General features: G+C 57.3%; 3 protein-coding genes across 3 annotated transcripts; all 3 read left to right on the top strand.

The window, feature by feature from the left end:
• The first annotated feature begins 1,176 nt into the window (after positions 1-1,176).
• Positions 1,177-4,463, top strand: LOC34621367. Its single transcript, XM_026336192.1, has 4 exons — positions 1,177-1,560; positions 3,030-3,171; positions 3,873-4,279; positions 4,395-4,463. Exons 1-4 carry the CDS (start codon positions 1,177-1,179, stop codon positions 4,461-4,463), a joined length of 1,002 nt encoding a protein of 333 aa, XP_026191977.1.
• Positions 4,464-4,646: 183 nt separating this feature from the next.
• LOC34624541 (histone-lysine N-methyltransferase 2D) lies at positions 4,647-11,561 on the top strand (the record flags this gene model as incomplete). Its single annotated transcript, XM_026336182.1, has 10 exons — positions 4,647-4,862; positions 5,167-5,384; positions 5,749-6,149; positions 6,279-6,402; positions 6,531-6,702; positions 6,877-7,006; positions 7,243-7,506; positions 7,868-8,193; positions 8,517-8,563; positions 11,522-11,561. Coding segments are annotated over exons 1-10 (1,938 nt in total), but the record flags the coding sequence as incomplete, so codon positions are not given.
• A 5,970-nt stretch (positions 11,562-17,531) lies between these two features.
• On the top strand, positions 17,532-18,985 carry LOC113147041 (trinucleotide repeat-containing gene 18 protein-like). The gene is made up of 5 exons (XM_026336177.1): positions 17,532-17,575; positions 17,694-17,896; positions 18,035-18,283; positions 18,430-18,567; positions 18,660-18,985. The coding sequence occupies exons 1-5, from the start codon at positions 17,532-17,534 to the stop codon at positions 18,983-18,985; spliced, it is 960 nt and encodes a 319-aa protein (XP_026191962.1).
• Positions 18,986-20,263: the final 1,278 nt, after the last annotated feature.

The following is a 20,263-nucleotide window of genomic DNA, read 5'->3' as shown; positions in this document are numbered from 1 at the left end:
GTTTATTGTCGGCAAGTTTTCTCCACGCTTGTAAAAGATCTGCAGCAGGGCAGGCTCCCTGCACTGCAGCAGCAGCAGGAGCGAGCCGCAGCCCTCTATTACACACTGCAGTAGCAGGCTTAGGCTTGCTGCAGCTGCCTCAACTGACAGCGGGCAAGTCTTCATGGTCTTCAGATGGAGGCCTCTCCGTACCGGCTGCGAAGTCTGCGGAGCCGAGCTGCAGCAGCAGGAGGCGCAGGAGGACGTGAAAAAGCAGCGACAGAAGCTGCTTCTCCATCAGATATCTCTGTTGCAGCTGTGAGCGGCTGCAGGAAAGCAGCGACGCGGCACTCAGGTAGTCATATCGGTTCTTGCAGCAGCAGCAGCAGAAGCAGCAGCTCAGACGCCGAGGGAAGCGGACTAGACGATGTTTGCATTACCATAGATCTCAACAGCAGCAGCAGTCGCAGCCGCAGCAGCACACCCCATGCGAGAAACAGCAGCATTCGCAGCAGCAGTGGCAGTACCTGTGACTGCAGTGAAGTTTCTTCTCCTACCCCCGAGGGATGTTCGGGTGTATGTGAAGAGACTTGTAGCAGCAGCAGCAGCAGCCGCCGCTACTGCTGCACCTCTAAGGAGTTTGGCGATAGTAGCAGCAGCAGCAGCAGCAGCAGCAGCAGCCAATGCTGGCAGCGGGAGGGGTATCGTGGTTTGCTGTCTCGCAGAAGGCTTGCTGTAGCACCACAGCCGCAGCTGCGTTCGAGCAGGCCGTGCAGCAGGAGGGGGCAGGCAGCTGCTGCATGCACAGAAGCAAATGCAGAAGCGAAGCAGGTGGGGGTTTCCTCGTCGATCTCTCCCGATCGAAGGATCGCTCGCTCAGCTGCAGCAGCGGCTGCTGCAGCGTGGGGTGGCCTCCATCGTGATGCAGCTACACCGCGCTGTCTCCCCGCTGCTCGCCATCCTGTTGCACCAGCTACTACGACTACAGCGGCATCTATTTCAGCTACTACTACAACTACAGCGGCATCTATTTCAGCTACTACTACAACTGCAGAGGCATCAGTTCCAGCAACTAGTACAACTGCAGAGGCATCAGTTCCAGCAACTAGTACAACTGCAGAGGCATCAGTTCCAGCAACTACCACAACTGCAGAGGCATCCGCTTCGGCTACTACTACTACAGAGGCATCAGTTCCAATGCATTCTGCTGGGGGGGTAGTTGATGGTCGGCCTCCTAGGAAAAGGCGCAAGCAGCAGCCAGCGGAGGACTGTGCAGCCGCAGTGAAGGAGCCATGGCAGCAGTGTTGCGTCAGTCAAGTTGGACCCCCCGACTCGAGAAAAGCTGTGAAGACGGGGGCATCGTGTGTTGTGGTTGGGGAGGAACCCGAGAACATGGCCTCAGCAGCCTCTTTTCCAGCAATTCGAGGTGTTTCTGCTGAGGAAGATGCTGCTGGTTGGCTTACACGCCGTAAAGCAGAGGCGCATCCGCGTCAGGCCGTTCCACGCTGCAGTTTTGAGGCCTCTAGTGCAACGAGGCACGCCTTGAGGCATCTCCCCGCCGCTGCGAATGCCGCTACAGAGGTTTCTTTGAGGGGGGCGGCTGCTGCTGCTGCTGCTGCCTCTGCTTCTGCAGCAGCAGTCTCGACGGCGTTTGCGGCTGCTGCCTCGCCACCAGCTGAGCCTCCCAGGATTACCACCAGCAGTGCAACGGGAACGCTTGCTGCGAACGGTGCAGCGGCAAACCGAGCAGTCTCTGCTGGCGAGTCTCCTCCGACAAGAGGCAGCAGAGCTACGTCTTGGGGGGGCAGTTTGCTGCAGATGTTCTCTGCGGGAAGCGCAAGTGTTTGCTCGGCTCTGTTACACCCTACGCGCCGTATCTTAGGATTAAGGACGCGGAGCAAGGCCGGCAGCACCAGCAATACTAGTAGCAGTAGTAGTAGCAGTAGTAGTAGCAGCAGTAGTAGCAGCAGCAGCACTCTCCAGCCACCCAGTAGTATCGCCTCGATTTCTGCGTTTAGGAGAAGGAGAGTTCCCACGCAGACGACACCTAGCAGACTGTCCACGGAGAGCAGCAACGAATCCGGAGGGCTGCGCCAGGCGCCTCCTGCCGGCGAGACTTGCACGGGGGAGCTTCCTGCTGCAGCGGCGGCTGCAGTGGCGGCTGCAGCGTCCCCGCTGGAGGTTTATAGTGGCGCGCAGAGGAGGCGCATGCACCTTACGAAAGACTCGGTAGTAGAGCGGTCGCGTGTGATAATTCTGTACCGACGGCTGCTGCGACGGATGGCTCGCAGCGGCGGCTGCTGCAGCGTAGCGCATCCCACGCTGCTGCTTTTGCTGCTCGAGGACATGGGAGGCTCTCCTAGAGCTGTGGCAGCTGCAGCTCTTGGCAGTGGAGGGGGCAGCAAACGGAGGGGAAGGCTTGGGGAGGTGGGCAGGCTGTTGCTGCTGCAGCACGAGTGGCAGCGCGCCAAGACAGTGGCTGCCTGGCGACGACTGCAGGCAGCAGCAGGTCGGGAGGGCGCGTCCACTGGAAAGTGAAGCGACAGCGCAGCAGGAGGAACTGCGGCCTCTGTCTGTCAACAGTCATCGTGTTTTTAGATGCGAGGGGGGTGGTGCTGCTGCCGCCCCTTCCTGGCTACCTATAGAGGAAGTAGATTGGCTGCTATCTGTATTTATGGGCACCCCCTTTTGATTTGTCTTCTGGGGGGCCACGCGGAGCTGGCGTGGGTGTTCCCTGCTCTGGGAACGACTGCAGCTGTCTCAGCAGCAGCGCGAGCGGCAGTGGCTGCTGCTGGAACGTCGCCTATCAAGGAGGCCTAAGAGGAGCCTCAAGGCTCCTCATTGGGGTTGACACCTCCATTGCTGTTGTTGCGCGCAACAACAGCGCCGCGATGTTTACTTGTAAGCATGGGGGTGTTTTCTTGTAAGCGTGGGTGTACACCGTGGGAGTGCGGCTTTTTACCGCCATATATATATGTACTTCATTTTTCGTTTAAAGCAGTTTCTGCAGTATTTTAAAGAAACTATACAATTCTCGAAGTGCTTCGTAGTGCCAGGGTGCTCTAGCCACCAACGACCCCACCGCCCCAACCACCCCAACAACCCCCCCTCCTTCCTCAGGGGCCCTTCCTGACCAGCTGCCCCCCAGGCTTCTTAGTCCCCGCCTCGCATGGATGGCGTCTTCAATAATCTGTAGAACTTTACGCCTTAGACTTCAAGATCCTTCTTGATTCAAGTAGCGAGAGGGCGCTGATAAATAACACTTCCACCGATCCGGGGAGCCGCAAATTGGCAGTGGTCGCTTAGAACACCCCCCTCCAGGGGCCCTACCCTCTCTGGACGGTCTACTAGAGGCCGCTAGGCTGCACGGAGTTGTCGCATGCGTACTGCGCTTCGAGTGCTTCCTCGCTCTCTCTCTCGAGATTTCCAGTGAAACCGTTACAAGTCTTGGGGAGTACTGCTGCAGTGCAACAGAAGCAGCCCGCCTCCCCGTAGTCTCCCCTCTTCGTCGAGTCACGCCTTGCGTGACAACGAGGCCAGAAGCTCGCAGCTCCTTCGGGTGGAACGTATACAAAGTGCGGCCTATGCTTTCAGCTCAATGTTTGTTTGTCGCCTGAGGGGCACCGTGAGAAGGTACAGCAAGCACTGGAAGTGGGGGGTCGCTGCTACAGGAGCAGCAGCAGCAAAGCAAGCAGGAAAAGTGGCCGCAGCAGAGCGGCAGAAGCCTTTGCTATCGGGCAGCAGCAGCAGGCGGAATAGCAGCTTTTCAAGCAGTGACGAGGGCGCTAGCAGCAAGAGCAGCAGCAGCGGCAGCAACACCGTAGGCTCTGTGCTCGTGAAGTATGAAGAAGCGATACAGCCTCAGCAGCAAGTGAAGCTGCAGCGTGTGAAAGGTGGTGCTGCTGCTGCGTCTTCGCGCGCTGGAGATGAAGAGTCTGTTGGCCCCACAGAACGCCTCCCCTCTTGGGTCCAGTTGCTGCTGGGAACGTTCAAGCTGTACATACACCGCGACTTGTCTCTTGCTGTGGCTTTAAGGCGGCTATCGGGCTTGCTGCAGCAGGCAGCAACTGCGGGGGCACCGTGCAAGCGCAGCCAACGCAGCAAAAGCAGCAGCAAAAGCAGCAGCAATGACACCAGCGAAGTCGATGTGAACCATTTGACAGAGTGTGTGACTCGTTTTTGTTTCCGTTTGGCTTTGGTACTTCCCCGCCTATCTCAACGGGAGGGGCAGCGCCTTGCTGCGTTGCCACTGCAAGTGCTCCTCCGGACAGATGAGCTTCGTGGTGATGCTGCTGCTGCTGCCACTGATGCTGATGCTGATGCTGATGCTGCTGCTGCTGCTGCTCGCGCTTGCAGCAGCAGCAGCGCCAGCGGTGGGGATCAACTTTGCAACACCCCTGCCGAAGCACACGAAGACGCAAAGCAGCAGACAAGCCAGCAGCAAGAGGCGTCTCGAGGACAAAACATGCCGCTCCTGCATGTAAGGGCTGTGCGCATCACCATCACCTGCTGGGCTGCATTTCCTGACAGTTGCTGACTCCGCAGACGCAGAGATATCTAAGAAATATACATACAGTACAGGCTACGTCTCTGTTGAGTGTGTTGATGTGGCTGCTGGGGGTGATGGTGTCTTTCAGGCTCTCTGGAAGCGATTGTTGCCTCTGCTGATGGCGAAACAGCGAGCAGTGCGACTGGGTACTGCCTGCTTGCTGCTGCAGCTGCTGCAGCTGCTGCAGCAGCAGCTGCAAGCAGGAGGCTGCGGTCTGAACACCCGAGCTGCGCTGTTGCAGCGCCATGTGCAGCAGTGTTTGGCCTTCATGCAGCAGGGGCGAGATCCCCAGCAAAGGAGGCTTGCCCTCTTGCTGTTGGATCCCTTTCAAGAAGCAAGTTTACCCTCCTTCTTCCCCCCTTCCCGTCTCACCTTCTGAATTTTGCCATGCGAACACAATGCACGAAAGCGCTTCTCTGACCGAGATGCAAGCCGCCGACGTACTGCGTCTGTGGGGTTGAAAAGGAGGGAGGGGGAAGAGGGGGCTAGACGCCGCAACAGATGCCGAGTTCAAGCCCTTTAAGCCACTGCTTTCGTCTCACTTCGAGCTAGGGGGCAGAAGGCAAGGAGGCCATAGACGAGGCATTCGGAGCCAAGGATAAGCAGGCTATGTGAGAAGCATTTGCGCGGTGCTGCAGGATGCTACTGTGCATGCCGTATTTCTCCAGTCCTTGACTGACGAGGCCCCTGCAGTTCGTCGCGCTGCAGTCAGCCGACTGCTGCTACCGACTGCTGCAGCTTTGCAGCAGCAGCAAGAAAGCGAATTACTGACTGCCGCAGCCTTGCAGGAGCTGTTGACGCGAGCCTTTGACTGTGCCGCTGAAGTCCGAGCAGCCTTGTACAGGAGACTTGCCACGTAAGAGAACACACAGTCGCAGTCTTGATAAAAGAGATGCCCAGCAGCAGCAGCAGCCAGCCCTCCCCATCTCATTTTTGCCCCCGTTCTGCCGCCGCTGTTCCCCCACTCGTGTCTCCCGTCGAAGGTGCACCTCATCTTCCCACTTCACGGCTAGCTGTGTGTTGCCGTTGTACGCCCGTGCTGAATGTCAAAAGTATCTCAGCGTCTCGGCTTCTCCTCGGCGCGTCCTTCGCGCAATCCACTTTCACGACCCCAACCGACCCCCTTCCCCTGCAGCCTTTTTCACGGATCGCATGCACACCTTTCATTGTGCGAAATTTTGGGGCATATATATATGTATATATTTATGCCTCTTGCGCAGATGCGAGGCTTTGATCAGTCCGGATAAAAGGGTGGAGTTGGCGCTCGTCGGCTTAAACGATCGCGCGGCCTCCGTCCGCGACAGCTGCCTCAAAATGCTCCGCTCCTGGGTACAGCAGCGGGAGCTGTTGCTGAAGCAGCAACAGCGGCTAGAGCAGCAGCAAGAGCAGCAGCAAGAGCAGCAGCAAGAGCAGCAACAAGAGCAGCAACAAGAGCAGCAACAACAGCAGAAAGAGCAGCAGCAACGAGACTTTATGGCAAAGTGCGGGGGCCTCGTAGGCCTCATTGAGGATTTGTCGGAGTGTCTGCCAGCAGGAGAGGGAGCGATTGAGCTTGCAGTTAAGGAACTCCTCCTCGCGTCTTCTAATGAAGGTATCGATGGTGCTGGTGCTGCTGTGGAAGGTGTTGTTGTGTGTGTTGCTGCTGTGTTGGGAGTCGTTGCTGCTGGCGATGGGCAGCCCCCTTGCGGTGTGTGCAGCTCAAACTAACATGCGCCTTTGCTTTTTGGCGTGTGCTGCTGCGGCCTTTGAGGTGCAGCTGAAGGCATACGGTGTTTGCTGGAAAGTCGCGGAACTAATTGTCTCTCCGACTTCACGCCTGGGGCTGTTTTCCTCCTTCGCGTCTTTGCCGAGCATCTGGCGACACCCGCAGAGAAGTAGGGCCTTAAGGTCTCGTCTCGATTGCGTTTTGAGCGTGAACAAGTCTTCTTGGCTACGGATTTTTTTTCGCGAGGTGTTTTGCACGGTTGCCGCTCTTGCCGTTGCGGCTTGCGAGTGCGAGCAGGAGCAGCATCGACCTTACGGAGTTGCACGCGCTGCTGATGCGGCTGTTGGGGGCAGCTCAGCAGGTAGAGCAGCAGGAGCAGCAGCTGCTGCAGCAGATGGCGGCGGCGGCAGCTCCTCCTGGAGCTGCGTGCGAAGCGGCTCTTGTGGAGGCGCGAAGAGAAGCTGAAACTGTGCGTTTGAGCTGCTCTTTCGGACGGTGATGGGGGTGCTGTGTTGTTGGGGGTTTGGTTAGGCTCACGGGCACCGTTTTAGTCGCTTCGTCGGCTGGCGCTATTACAGGCGTCTAGGGGGGTGTGAAGATCTACTTTCGTGTTTTGGGGAAAGGCGCCTGCTGTGTTTTGCAGCACCAGCTGACGCTGCTGGGCTGCGTGCGTCAGCTGCTGTTGCTGGCGTCTTGTTCGGGTGTATCTACGCAAGAGACAGACCGCCTTCTCGAGGACGCCTGCGAGCAAACTCTCTCGGCTGCCCCGCTAGGTAAGCCGTAGATTGGAGGGTTGTTAAGGCTCGCCTCCGCGTCTTGCGGGAGCTGCGTTCTTCTTCTGCAAGCGGAGGTTCTCTTGGCGCCCTGCCGTTGCGTGCCGCATCCAGCGCCTCCCTCGTTGCGCAGCGAGGGGGTTGGGCGAAGTTGCGGATCCGAAAAAAAAGTTGCGCCTCGGGAAAGGCCTTGCGGCTTACCGGATCTACTGCATTTCTGCTGCGTGCTGCTGCAGTGGATGTGCGCCGATTGCTGGTTCGCAACTTGAATCCTCCGGAGCAAAGTATCTACCCGTTGCCTGGACGGCGCGAAAGCAGTGTCTGTTCAGGCGGATATTCTCTTTGGCCAGCTTACTGGCTTGGCAACACTGCAACTGCCGCGGCTGTGCAGCTGCTGCAGCAGTTGCAACAACGACAGCAGCCTCACCACCAGGAAGCGGAGTGCGCCTTTACCGCCAAAATATGCGCGACTCTCGCGGAGTTGCATGAACCCCTCGAAAGTATGGCGACGGTCTCTGACTGCATTTTGTTCGGGCTGCATTCGTGGGTGATGCGTGTGCTTGTGCCGCTTGGAAGGAGCACGCCTGCTGCTGACTCACGCGTATCAAGACTGCTGCTGCCGCTGCTGCTGCTGCTGCTGCTGCTGCTGCTGCTTGGGAGCTAGAGCAGAAGAGGCTTTTTGGAGTTGAGAAAAGGGCGTCGTTGCCTCGCGGAAGGGCTGCATGTGGCGTCTTCGTCTGCAGCACACGCGCGAGAGACGGCGCAAAGACCGCCGCCTCTTTGTGCGTAGCAGAGCGAACTGCGTATATGTATTGCCGCTTGCTTGCGTTGAGCCTGCTGCTGCTGCTGCTGCTGCTGCAGCTGGAAAGGACGAAGAGGTGCTGCAGGAAATTTGTTCGGCCGCTGAAGGCGACCCTTTCGCCTTCAGTCCTCGTCTCTGTAGCACCCAACTGCTGCAGCAGCAGCAGGAGCTGCTGCAGCACAAGCTGGTTGCGCTGCAGCAGAAGGCCGTGGAGCTTGCGGAGCTGCTGCAACAGCAGCAGCAGCAGCAGCAGCAGAAGAAGAAGAAGCCGAAGCAACAAGGCGATGCGCAAGTGCTCCACGCGCTGCAACAGCAAATCAAAAACAGCCAACAAACATATGGCCGCCTTGCGCCTGTGTACCTCGTGATTACTAGCGAGTTGCACCAGGTATGGCAGCGGCGCATCCCCATGTTTTTCCCACCAGCCCTAGAGCCTGCATGCAAAACTTGCTACGCAATACGGCCAGCAGCCAGGAGGCTCTCAAGGCTTCTTATTGAGAAGGCTGCGACTTTGCTGCCGCGCATTGTGTGTGTGTCTCCGCAGCGTTGGCTACGAGTTGTCGCTGCACTGGACGCCTACTTTGCGAGAAGCAGCAGCAGTCCGGATGCTGATGGCGCTCTCACAGATATTCCACTGTCCCTTCTGCTTCCAGCGCTGCAATTCTTCTGCGGCGATGAGGAGGGGCTTGCAGCTCGCTGCTGCTGCTGCAACGCATGCCTTGGATTCGGCAGCAGCAGCAGCAGCAGCAGCAGCAGCAGCGGGGATGTTGAGTGCTGGCAAAGGGACAGTAGGATGCGGCGGGATTGTCTGTACCGCGTGTTGCCAAGGCACGAGCTGCACAATGATTTATGCGAAGTCGTAAGTCAATTTTGTCCGTTGAGCATCCCTCTGTGTGTGTGAGTGTGTGTGTGTGTGTGTGTGTGTCTCACTCTTTTAGGCTCTCTTGGTAGAAAGATAAAGCAGTAGAGATGTTAGAACGGGAGCGATTCGGGCTGAAATGTGAGAGAATGAGATAGCGCTTCCTTGCGTGCCTGCGGTGCCTGCGATACCTTTTCGCTGCAGCTCGTCAGCAAGAGCCTCGGTTGCTTCTGCCTTTTGAGCAGCAGAGAGCAGGAAATCACGAATCAGCTAAGGGCCTACAAAGCCACATTGCTGACGTCTCTGGAGCAGATGCAAACGGCCGCGACTGCGCTGCAGCAGCTGCAGCACGAGGTTCAGCTGCTGCAGCTGCACCGCAGCCATCACAGCGCACTGGAGCAGCGCTTGCGTGCTCAGCTGCAGCAGCTGCTTGAACAGCAGCCGACAGAGGAGCAAAATTCGAAGCGACAGCAGGCTCACCTGCAGCAGCAGATCGAGAAAGCGCAAGCAGCAGCCGCCGAGGCAACGGAGAAGCTTCACGATGCAACGGTACAGTCGAAACAGGTGAGACTCCGAAAATAGGATGCACAAAACGACCCTGTGGATCGGAGTTTGAGATGATGGATTGTCGCGCTTTTTTTGACAATGCAGCGAGGCAGACAGCTCAACGGCAAAGCAGGCATGCCACCCTTGATAGGGCTTCTTCGTGAACGGCCGATTATATTTATGCCATTTGTGCTGCTGCTGCTGCTTCTGCAGTACGAGCGAGACTTCGCTGGACATACGCAAAGGTGTGAGCTGTACGTGTGCTTCCTGGGAGATCTGCTGCTTTGTCACACCACCATGCTACGCCGCGAAATGAGTAGGCAACGGCCGCAGCAGGAGCAGCAGCAGCAGCAGGAGTCTCATCCTCACGAGCTGGAAGGCGGTGAGGAGAACGTCGCTTCAGCGGGTCGAGGCGAGAGTCTCCTCGACCTCTTGTGGCAGATTGTCACCGCGTCGGAAGCAGCCACGAAGCGACTGCAGTCTTTCGCCTTGCGCGTCCTCATGAAGTTGCTGCTGTTAAGCCTCGCGCAAGAGAAGCAGAACGGGGATGAACGGGAGGATGCGGAAAAGGCGCAGCTGATTTTCGGAGAACGTCTGGAAATTCTGCTCGAGTTCCTGTACTTACAGCCCGTACTGCAGAACCAGTACAGAGAGCACGTGAAATACGTGAGTAGTGCGCGTCTAGCCGCTTTTTCTGCATGAAAAGCATTTCTTGCTTTCTACAGCCCACCAACTTCTTTTCCCCACTACAGAACCGCTGTTTTTTCGGATTTTAAGGAGCTGCATTTGCTGCTGCTCCTCACACGCGGCTTCTGTGAGCGCTGCAGATCATGTCGCCAACCCTGGGAGGCCTCTCTCCAGAAGACAAGAGCTTCGTATCGTGCTGTCTGTCGCTCTGCCTCTCTCCGTCCCTCCCAGGGGGGGGACCAGAGAGTCCGCGTGCAACTGCCGTAGTGGCGCTTGCGGCTGCGACGCAGCGCATGCTGCGGCGTGGCTTTCGTGGCGTCTTCACGCTGCAGCTGCTGCAGCAGCAGCTCCAACAGCAGCTGCAGCACAAGCATGCCGATGCGTCGGCGAGTCTCCAAATAGCGCAGGCTGCAGCGGCTGCGAAGGCTCAGGTGGACAAATCGGACGCGCTGCAAGACCTCGCCGCTGCTGCCGCATCCGCAGTTCAAACAGCAGACGAATCGAGAGACATGGTGCCCCCTCTGCCTCAGATGTTGAGGGGATTGCGCAAGCTGCTTGTCTTCTGCTTTAGCTCCTTGAGACAGCTATCTGTGGCCGAGGCTGCGCCTCCCGCCCTTCGAGGAATTCCTACGGGAGAAAAAGGAGATGCCCCTCCGAATGAAGCCCTAGCGCAGTCTTCTGCTGCCTTTGTAGAGACGCTTTTCCTCCTCCTGCTGCAAACGGAAGATCTGCTGCAGCCGTTGCTGCTGCTGCAGCAAAGCACCAAGTTTCTGGACCTCCTGCCTGCAGTCGTCTCGCTGTGGCTAGACGCTCCCGCCGCGGCAGCGGCAGCAGCAACGGCAGCAACAGCGCTTGCAGGAGGAGCTCAGGATTCGAGGCAGTGCAGCACAGCCAGCAGTCAGACGGCACTGCAGCAGCTGCAACAGCAGGATCAGCAGCCTCAGCAGTCGCTGTTTCAGCTGCACCTCAAAGAGGATCCAGAAACTGTCGAATGTCTGCTCCTCGTCGCTCAACGCATCCTGAGTAAACACAAAACTCGAAACTCGCGCGGCAAGCACAGTTTAGGCAATGTGAAGCCAGTGGAATTTCTCCAACGGGCATTCTTAGGGCCTTCGTATGCGGCTTGCGCTCCTTGGGCTGTGCGATTTTTTGTCTGCAGAATCTATTGTTGACGGCATGCGGAAAGCGTCAGGACCCCTAATATCCAAGCGTCTGGCTCTGAAAGCGGCAGAGGGGGCGTTGCGGCGCATCGAGGCAGCAGCGGCTGCTGCTGCGGCTGTTCCTCTTGCAGGTGTAGTCAAAAGTGAACCGTCGGCAGCGCAGTCAATCTGCAAGCAGCGGAGGGCTGAGGCGCTGCATGCATCGCTTAAGGAAGCTAATGACGCGGTGTTGCTGCAGCAGCGGGAGCAGCAAAGCAACCTGGTATGCATGCATGAGTCCCTGCAGTTGCTCTGCAGGTTTCTCACGTGCTGAAGGCCTGATGCTCTTTAACGTGTTTGTCTCCTGGAGTAAATGCCGCTGATTCAGAGCTTTGCGCTTCTTCGTTGCCGCAGGAGTCGCCGCTACTAACTTTTCCCCTGGCGCTGCTGGAGGCAAAGCAGCGGCTGCTGCTGCAGCAGAGGGAGCTGGAGCGGCAGCAAGGGCTGTTGCAGCGGGAAGAGCAGCATCAACAGCAGCTGCAGGAGGGTAGCGTGCGACGGTCGGCGAGGCTTCTTGGGGGCCCTTCAGGATCCCCCCCCCCCCCCCAAGAAGGCGTCCATTGCATTAGTAGTGGGAGAAGCAGCAACAGCGGCAACGATGAGGATTCGATAGAAGACACTGAAGGGAACCTCAAAACCAGGGTCAATAAAAGAAAGCACCTTGATCAGTATGCAAGTGTCTCTGCTGCTTATGCCGGTCTCACTTTGTAGATGCCTGTCTGCAGCCGCACTGGTACCAACTGCTCCTCGTAGATTCCTTTTGCTGATCGTGTTGCTACCCCGGCTGCTCGCCAAGTGTCTCCATTTTTGTTTCTTGCGATTTTTTGTTGTACAGCGCCATCAGCAGCAGTCAGAGGAGCTCCGGCAATGGTGCTTCCGGTACATTTTCCTCTCTCTGCAGTGGTTTGGGGCTAATCTGCCGAAAGCCGTCTTTAAAGATCCTAGGGTTTGGGTGCTTGACGGATCCTTTTCTAGGGTCGAAGTTTGCACGCTTAGCAGCTCATCCTCATGGGGTTCTTCCGTTTCTTGTGCTTTTTTTTGCAGACGAATTTGAATCAGCTAAGTCATCGGGGGTAAGTCCTTTCGATTAAAAGAAAACCCGCAGTATGTCACCTCACGCTTAGAGAAAGAAGCATCCGACTTTTATTTCAAGGACGCCTTTGAGGCGCGCGCGCTTTCGACGTGTTTGCAACGGGGGCCGCCTTCAGCGAGGACCTCTTTGACTAGAAGACACCACCTTCAAAGGACCTCTTACTACTAGCCACGGTGGCTCATGGGCCTTAGTAAACGTATGCGACATTGTGAGTTTTCAATGTTTTGAATACGTGCTTGATGTCTTTGGAGCGACTGACGAACGCCGTCGCTCCAGGGACCTCTGCCATGCCAGCCGGCTGGGGATCTCTTTGCCCGATACTCTTTGTCAGCAGCCGTAGCGAAATAGGATGAGACAACAGACATCTAGCTAGTTAGCTCGCTAAGGAGGGCACACCCAGGTGGTACGGTAGTGTGTTCTAAATTTGACAGTGTGGTTTTAAAAATACAAAGTGCGTTTCACGGGAAACGTCAGAGTTATAGCGCAGGGTTTCGCGGGCGCTACTAGACTGGAGAGAGTGATACTTCAGGGCCTCTTGCACCTTGATAAGAGGCACTGCGACAAGTGACTTCTGAGAGAGGAGTCCGTTCTGTCTCCTGTGTGCACTTCCTGGCGTACACCACGGCACTAGGGCCGCCGTCGGGAGCCTCCAGATTCGCTGTAGTGTTGTCGTAGCTGACTGCAATCCGCTTAACCTCCGTCCACAGCTTCAAGTATCTCTTAATGCCTTTTAAGTTGGGAGTTCTCGCCGAGGCTTCCTCTCCTGTAGGCGGCCGTCTCTGAGGGCCGCCTTCAGGTCTTCTGAAGACTGAGTGCCTCGCCACACTTTCCCCCGTGGAGTCGTTTGTGTGTGGAACTCTTCTCGTTCGAATGCGGATGTCGAGCGTCTCCAACTGAGGCATCTGCTGGCAGAGCTGCTGCATCTCGGCATTCGTGAAGCCTCGACGGGTAGTCAGCTCCACTTCTCGCAGAAAGAAAAGCCCCAGAAATCCGGCAAGCTCAGGAGCCTGGGAAGGCACCTGCAGGCTCAAGCGCCTATGCACAACAACGGCAGGCAGACGAGAAGAAACGGATGCGCGGCTGGGGAAAAAGCAAGACAAGCACACTGAATAGGTTCAAGAAGAATCAGTGGTGCTGAAAGCGCTTCGAACAAGACGCAGTAGCACAGTGCAAAGGAGGACCTCGAGAGACCCAACAAGTCGATGAGGGAACAAGGAGGGCGGGCCTTGTTTAGAGCGCTCTGAGTAGCAGCAGCCTTATTGGGTGCTTTGCAGCTGGATACCCTCGCAGCTAGCTAGTGGGCAAGGTGTGAGCAGGCTTCCAAGGAGGGGTGGGGGGCAAGGCGCACTGCATGGCGTGCGCCATGCCCCCGCGAGTGGATGATGGACGGCATCAAGCAAGCACTTAAAAGCACGGCTGCTCTGGAATCGCGCGGCAACGACCCAGTTGAGGGGTGTAGAGATGTCTGGCTTCAATCTTAGGGAAGAGGCTTTTCGGAGGCTTACTGCAGTTGGGGAAGTAGCCTGAGAAGTTCGAGAGGCTGCAGCAGCGTAGTCTCTGGCGCGGGGCCCCACGTGGGTGGAGTCTTCATAGCCTGTGTCTTTTGATCCGCGTGAGCCGGTTCTCTGGACTGCTGCCAACACTCCGCTCTGGAGGCTTCTTCGTGTTCTTTCAGAAGGCAGCAGCTGCCCCATTTGTTGGCATCTCTTCTTAGAAGGGCGCTTCTTGTCCGGCGTTTGGCTGCGTTGATGCAGAAGAACTCTAGACGCTTCCAAAAGAAAGAGCATCCCAGTGCCTGCCCTGCAGCGTCACGCCATTGAGAACACTGAGGTGCACATGCATGCACACGCAACCTACACACACGCACTGTCGCAGGCGCCCCAGGAGGGAATTATTGCTCATCTCAACCATGAAAACGAGCGAGAACACGTTTAGCGCTGCGCTGAGGATCCTTTTAGAATGAAGAACATCAGGAAACGGTGGAGGAAACTCTTTAGCCAGAAAGCCTCAGAACCCCTCGCCACTGGTTTTCTAATGGCCGTAGGATAAAAGCCGCTATCGGTGGCTAGCCAAAAGGCTAGGCGGACCTAAGAGAGGCCCCAGCGGCGGAGTAGCCTTCAGGGCTCTCATGGAAGAGGGAATTTTCCCAAGGAACTCGGCAAATCCGATGGAGGACGGCTTACATGACAGGTGCAGCCCTATGTGTGGCTTCAAACACTAAATCTTCGATTCTGGGCACAGGGTTCTACAGGCTGGGTGGAGTCAAAGATCAAGCTCTCTAAGTCAATCCATTCTTACCGTTGTAGCAAAGGAGACAAGGGAGGCAGTATCCCCCAAGAAGGCGCATATCTCCCCTACCAGGCCCACGTGCAGTCGGGACCAGTCGGCGGCACACATCTGCGCGCAAAAGCTACTTCGTACTCCCTGAACCACAGCGTTTAACGCTTTTTAGGCTTAAATATATGATTTAAAAGGGTAGAAGGGATTATTTCACTGCCAAAAAGCGCAGGAAGATTCGGAGGCAGGTGCTGCCTGGAGGCTTCGAGAAGGCAGCCCGACAATAGGCCAGAACTCAAAGCCGCCCCCCTCTACTTCCGCCGCTGAAAATCCAACACCCCCGTCGAAACGCTTCATAAAAAGCTTTGTAAAGCGCCACTGAATGCTTTCAGCAAAGGACAGCAGCAGAATCCCTGTTTTGCATCGGCTTCGTCAAAGAAAGGCAACCAGCGTAGGGGGACGAGCGTTTCTCCTAAGAACCTAACCCATGCTGCTGTGGAAGGCGAGTCACGAGATACCTGAAGACTTGCAGCGATCGCATTTGAATACAAAGGCTTTGGCGCCGACTGAAGAAGCATTTTTCTATGGCAATGATCGGGCGCTGCTTGCCCTTCATTGTTCCTTCTTGCCATGGCCAAAGGGGCCATGCGGATACGACTCTTGTGTTGCGTATGCATGCACGAACGCAGATCCCTTCGCCTCCCATCATTTCTTTCTCCTATTTCTGGCGAACTATGCACTAAGCTGCCGCAGAACGAATTGTTACAGTACCTTGTCGAGAAACACCTATTACTGTTCGGAACTTCGTACGGCTGGTTATGCGATGCAGGGAAGCGTGCCCCTGTTTGAAAAAGAAGCCACGTGAGGCAACGGCATGCGTAGCGAATTTGGTATGTGCTGCATCTGGGGTTGTTGCTGCAGTGGCAGTTCTTGTTGTTGCTGCTTTTACTGCCACTGCAAATGCCTACTCGTACAGGGCCTCCCGTCCAAGCAAATCAAGAGTGATTACACCATTAATCTGGGCCTGAAGGCTAAATGCGAGATACATGAATACGTAGGAAGATACAGCAGCATGTGCTGCTGATTCTATGTCCTTGATCCCCTGTAAGATGCCTCCCTGGGTATCATAAAGTCCAGAAGATTCGGAGTCTCTGCCCAAGAAACGCATAAAAGCCGCTACGGCTTTGCCTGCCAAAAAGGTGAGTGTATGGAGTGTCGCTGCTGCTGTAGCTGCTGTTGTTGGTGTTGCTGCTGCTGCTGCGGCTCCTGAGGAGACAGCCTCAGAGGGCCGCATGCTGTGCGGCACTAACACAAAGCAGCAGAAACCTCCAAAATATTTTCATACGTGTGTTCCTACTATGCCGCCACCGGTCCCGTTTCTGGTGCGATTGTTGCTGTCGCCTCTGCTATTGTTGTTGCGGCTCTTGGCGCTGGTGCTGCAGCTGCATGTACTGCCGCTGCTGTGCTGCTGCCGCAACTTTGTCGAGATGCGAGAGAGATTCGGGTGTCTTGAGCGTTTCCGAAAACAAGAAGCGGCAAAAGTGCCTGTGTACGTTGTTGCGCATGCATATCACAGGTTTCGCACGACCCCTGAACCCTGGTAGCCATCATGATTCATGACTGAGAGAGAGAGGCAAAGAGAAAGAAATAAATAAATAAACCGAGGGGAAGTTGACGCTGGTACAAGAAGGTCTCAAGAAAACAAGGGCTCAGAACTTACAGAATATCTGGGGAAGAAGGGAGTGCGTCGTTGAGAAGTTGCGCACGATACCATAGCTCGACAGACAGGAAGACTGCAGGTAGCTCTTTGCTGGACAAACACCCCACGCACCAGCCAAAATCACTAGTTAATCGCTTGTTTTGAAGTTCGAAACGCGAGGCGTCACATCTTTATCGTGATCATAAATACATGTATATGTATAACCCCTGGGAGGGGCAGCATTGGCAGGTTCAAGCAACAGCATCACAACCGCCTGGGTAGGAGGCGGACCAAGGAAAGCCGGCCAAAGCGCTGATTCCAGACAAACCAAATTGTAGAAAGCAACCCCTCATGCCCCGCATGGTGAACACACAGCAAGAGCACAACACGCGAGGGGCTGTTTGACACCCCCTCGATTGTTGTCGCCTACCGCATCTTGCGCAGCGTTGCTACCGTCCCTTCGGTCTTCACTGCCACAGTGTTCCGCAGGAGCGCCAGCTGCAGCAGCAGACAGAAGTTCATCACAGCAGCAGTTGTGTGTCAGAGCACAACAGGAGCAGCTGCAGCATCAGCATCAGCATCAGCTGCTGCTGCTCCTGCAGCATCAGCCGCAGCATGCCCTGCTGCAGCCTCTTCGACGTGTACCTGTTGCAGCACGTGGAAGTGAATCGCTCCAAACGCTTCACACGCGGAGGCTCTGTTAATGCGCCTCGAAGTCGATCCTAAAGGGCCTCCTGCGATAGCACATGGGAGAGACACGGCCCGTTGAAGTGCATGCTGCTGCCTTTGCTGCAAGCGTTCCTGATGCATTTTCTCCTGCTGTTGCAGGAGCCGCTCCTGCTCTTGCTCCTGCTCTTGCTCCTGCTCCTGCTCTTCCTCTTCCTCCGCCGGATCGCTGTCGTCAGACAGCGGCTGCTGGACCACCTGAAGGTCTGGCTGCTGGTGCTGCTCCTGCTGCTGCTGCTGCTGCTGTGCAGCTCCTCCTGCCACGGGCAGAGCTGAACGCCGAAGGCCTCTACAAGTGTGCTGTGTGTGCCCCCCCGCTTCCACGGCGCAGCAGCATCTGCGCACTTCACTATCGCTGCTGCTCTGCAGGGAGGACATAGACCACAGCTCCCAGTCAGAGGAAGCCCAAGGTGCCAGCAAGCTGCGTCGCACGTTTGCCTCCGAGCGGCGTTCTCCGGAGCCGCCTCTGCATGCAGCCCCCCCCCGCCCCCTGATGGCAGGCACGAGGGGAGGTCCCCAGATCACTCTGCGAGCAAGCAGAGCAAACGAGGTTGCACACAGCGCGCGGCTGCACAGCAACGCCAAGCGCTAGCCGACTGGCTAAGGCCAAGCAGCACCATCATCTTCTGGGCAGAACATGCTGGCGCTGGCAGAGAAGACAAGCGGAAGAGAACGCAGCATGCAAATCTGTAACTCACTGGTTCAGAGACAGTTCTCGCGACAGCAAGGCGAAGCCGAGCCCTCGACTGCGCATGCAGCCCGACTCACAGCCTCGCGCGTGACTCTTCTTGCCGTGCAGCCTGTCCTCTGCCGCTCCTCTTGAGACGCCTCTGCCTGTCAAAAACGGCCAGCCCACAGGCGCAGGCGGCACGTCCAGACCAGGCACAAGGGGGCCTTTTCCGAAAGACAAGCACGCTCTAGCGGACTCGCAATCTGGCGGAAGCGCGGCAAGTGCTGCAGCAGCTGCAGTGCTAACGGCTGGATCTGCCGCAGTGGCTGCCAGCCACCACACCTGGTGAAGCAGCCACGGAGGCCTCTCCAGATACCGCCCTTGGGGGGGGGGGCGCTGCAGGACGGTTTCGGGGGGATCCAGCTGTCTGACGTTCTCCAGAGATCCGCAACTCGCCGCCAGCTGGACAGCTAGCCACGCTGCAGCAGCCGCGGCTGCTGCAGCGTCTGGTGAACTTTTGCCTGCCGAAAGCTCGAGGGAACCCCCTCTTACCAGAGCCTTCCACAACCCGGGAAGAAAGAAGGGGTTCTCGCGCAGCACAGCTCGACCTGCAGTCCAGACACCACGCGCAGCAAGCACGCACGCACGACAACACGGCGCAACTGCAGTACCCCAAGAAGAGGCCACGACCAGCCCTACGCCTACGAGCAGGGGAGAGCGTAGCCACCCGGAAGAAAGCCCACACTCAGAAAAGGCCTCCTCCTTCTCTTCCCAAGGGAAAAAACACCGCCCTTCTCGCTCCCCTACCTTCTTCGGTCCGCGCAAGCGTAGTTGCCACGGAAGCTGGAGGAACTGTGCGCTTCAGAAATCCCCGACCATGCTGTATTTCCGCGACTACGGATACCATATGAACAAAAGAAAGAGGCACACGGGACGCTCCACTCTGCTGCTGCTGCTGGCACGCCTGCGAAGACGGCGCGAGGTGGCAGCACATGGTCCAGCGGTAACTCCCGCGCTGTAAGTACACTGGCAAACAAGCGTCTTCGTCTTGAAGCGTGGTGAGCCCTGCATCGCTGCCTGCGCTTCCTTGCGGAGACTTAAGGACGCCTTCCCGCGTCTGCGAAGAGCCTGCTCGAGGAAGCGAGGAGAGGCGACCTCCCGCCTTCGAAAGAGGCCCCCCCCCCCTGCTCGAAGGCTGCAGCGCCAGAGATGGCCGCTTTCGCGCTGCTGCTGCAGCTGCTGCTGCAGCTCCTCTCCGTCTTCTGACCATCGCAACACGGCAAACGCCGCCTGCGCAGACGGCTCTACCAAATGCCCATGGGGCCCTGCAGCAAATCCCTTCACCTTCACCACAGCGCGCAATCCAAGATCCGTTTGAGGTCGCTCCAACTTTGGCCTCTCTGGCAGCCACCAGGAGGTAGTGCTCCAGGACCACATATCTTGTAACTCCTCATCTAAACCTTCCATTTCTTCAGACTCTCCGCCTGCTGCTGTTGTTGCTCCTGTTGCTGTTGTTGCTCCTGTTGCTGTTGTTGCTGCTCCTGTTGCTGTTGTTGCTGCTCCTGTTGCTGTTGTTGCTCCTGTTGCTGTTGTTGCTCCTCCTGTTGCTGTTGTTGCTCCTCCTGTTGCTGTTGTTGCTCCTCCTGTTGCTGTTTCTGTGGCTCCTGTTGCTGTTGTTGCTCCTCCTGTTGCTGTTGTTGCTCCTCCTGTTGCTGTTGTTGCTCCTGTTGCTGTTGCTGCTCCTGTTGCTGTTGCTCCTCCTGTTGCTGCTCCTCCTCCTGTTGCTGTTGCTCCTCCTGTTGCTCCTCCTCCTGCTGCTGCTCCTCCTCCTGTTGCTGCTCCTCCTCCTCCTGCTGCTGCTCCTCCTGTTGCTGCTGCTGCTGCTCCTTCTGAGGCCGCGTCTGCTGCTCCACCGTCTGTTGCCTGGACGTCGTGGCTTGCTGGTGGCTCCGCATGCCCCCGCAGGTGGGGAGAGAGTGGAATGTTGCAAACGGCGGAAAGCAGCCAGTCCGTAGCTATGGAGTTCCCCTCAACAACTCCGCAGAGGGAAGGGGGGAGCCCTGGGATAGGGCTGAGGGCGCAGCTTCTGCTGGCGCTTGCAGCAGCAGTCGCTGTCTCGCCAGCCTTTGGACAGAAACTGTTGCCGTGCTCGCTGTTTTCAGCCGACGACGCCGCACGGCAGGGAACCCCGCCATGTTGCGGCTGCTCTCGATGCTGCTGCGAATAGAAGGCCTGAGACACCCAGTCTCCCACGCATCGAGAGGCAACGGCGGAAAGAGCGAACTCCTGCAGCACGAGTGGCCCTTTCCTGGACGTGTGGGAGTCCGTCGATGCCTGCTGCTCCGCGTGCTGCTGCTGATCGCTCGCCAGCGCGCCTGCTGCTGTTGCTGCTGCTGTTGCTGCTGCCGTTGCTGCTGCCGTTGCTGCTGCCGTTGCTGCTGCTGCTGCTTCGGGGGGCTTCTGCTTGAGCGCTTGCGTGCCGAAATCAACGAGCTGCAGGGAAATTTCCCAGGGAACGCAGGCCAGCCAGGCCCACTCGCTGCTGCAGGAGCAGCAGCTGCCGCAGCTGCAGGAGCTGCTGCTCCTGCAAGCCGCGGAGCAGTGAGCGTCTCCTGCGCAGCCGCATCCGGCAGCCTTCTTTGGCCAGGGCAGCTGCCGATGCCGTCCTCCTGGAGTCAGAGGCGAAAAACAAGGAGCTC

This window comes from Cyclospora cayetanensis, unplaced genomic scaffold (assembly GCF_002999335.1).
Source record: "Cyclospora cayetanensis isolate NF1_C8 unplaced genomic scaffold, CcayRef3 CcayRef3_contig_118, whole genome shotgun sequence".
NCBI classification, from domain to species: domain Eukaryota; phylum Apicomplexa; class Conoidasida; order Eucoccidiorida; family Eimeriidae; genus Cyclospora; species Cyclospora cayetanensis.
This window is presented reverse-complemented; position numbering and strand designations above follow the sequence as displayed.

Excerpts from the sequence above, each read along its gene's own strand:
- LOC34621367 (XM_026336192.1), top strand. The coding sequence starts at position 1,177 with ATGCATTCTGCTGGGGGGGTAGTTGATGGTCGGCCTCCTAGGAAAAGG. Across the intron at positions 1,561-3,029 it reads CTGCGAATGCCGCTACAGAG|TGCCAGGGTGCTCTAGCCAC; the intron begins GTTTCTTTGAGG and ends AGTGCTTCGTAG. Across the intron at positions 3,172-3,872 it reads GATGGCGTCTTCAATAATCT|GTGGTGCTGCTGCTGCGTCT; the intron begins GTAGAACTTTAC and ends AGCGTGTGAAAG.
- LOC113147041 (XM_026336177.1), top strand. The coding sequence starts at position 17,532 with ATGCTGGCGCTGGCAGAGAAGACAAGCGGAAGAGAACGCAGCAT. Across the intron at positions 17,576-17,693 it reads AGCGGAAGAGAACGCAGCAT|CCTGTCCTCTGCCGCTCCTC; the intron begins GCAAATCTGTAA and ends CTTGCCGTGCAG. Across the intron at positions 18,284-18,429 it reads GCCTACGAGCAGGGGAGAGC|AAATCCCCGACCATGCTGTA; the intron begins GTAGCCACCCGG and ends TGTGCGCTTCAG.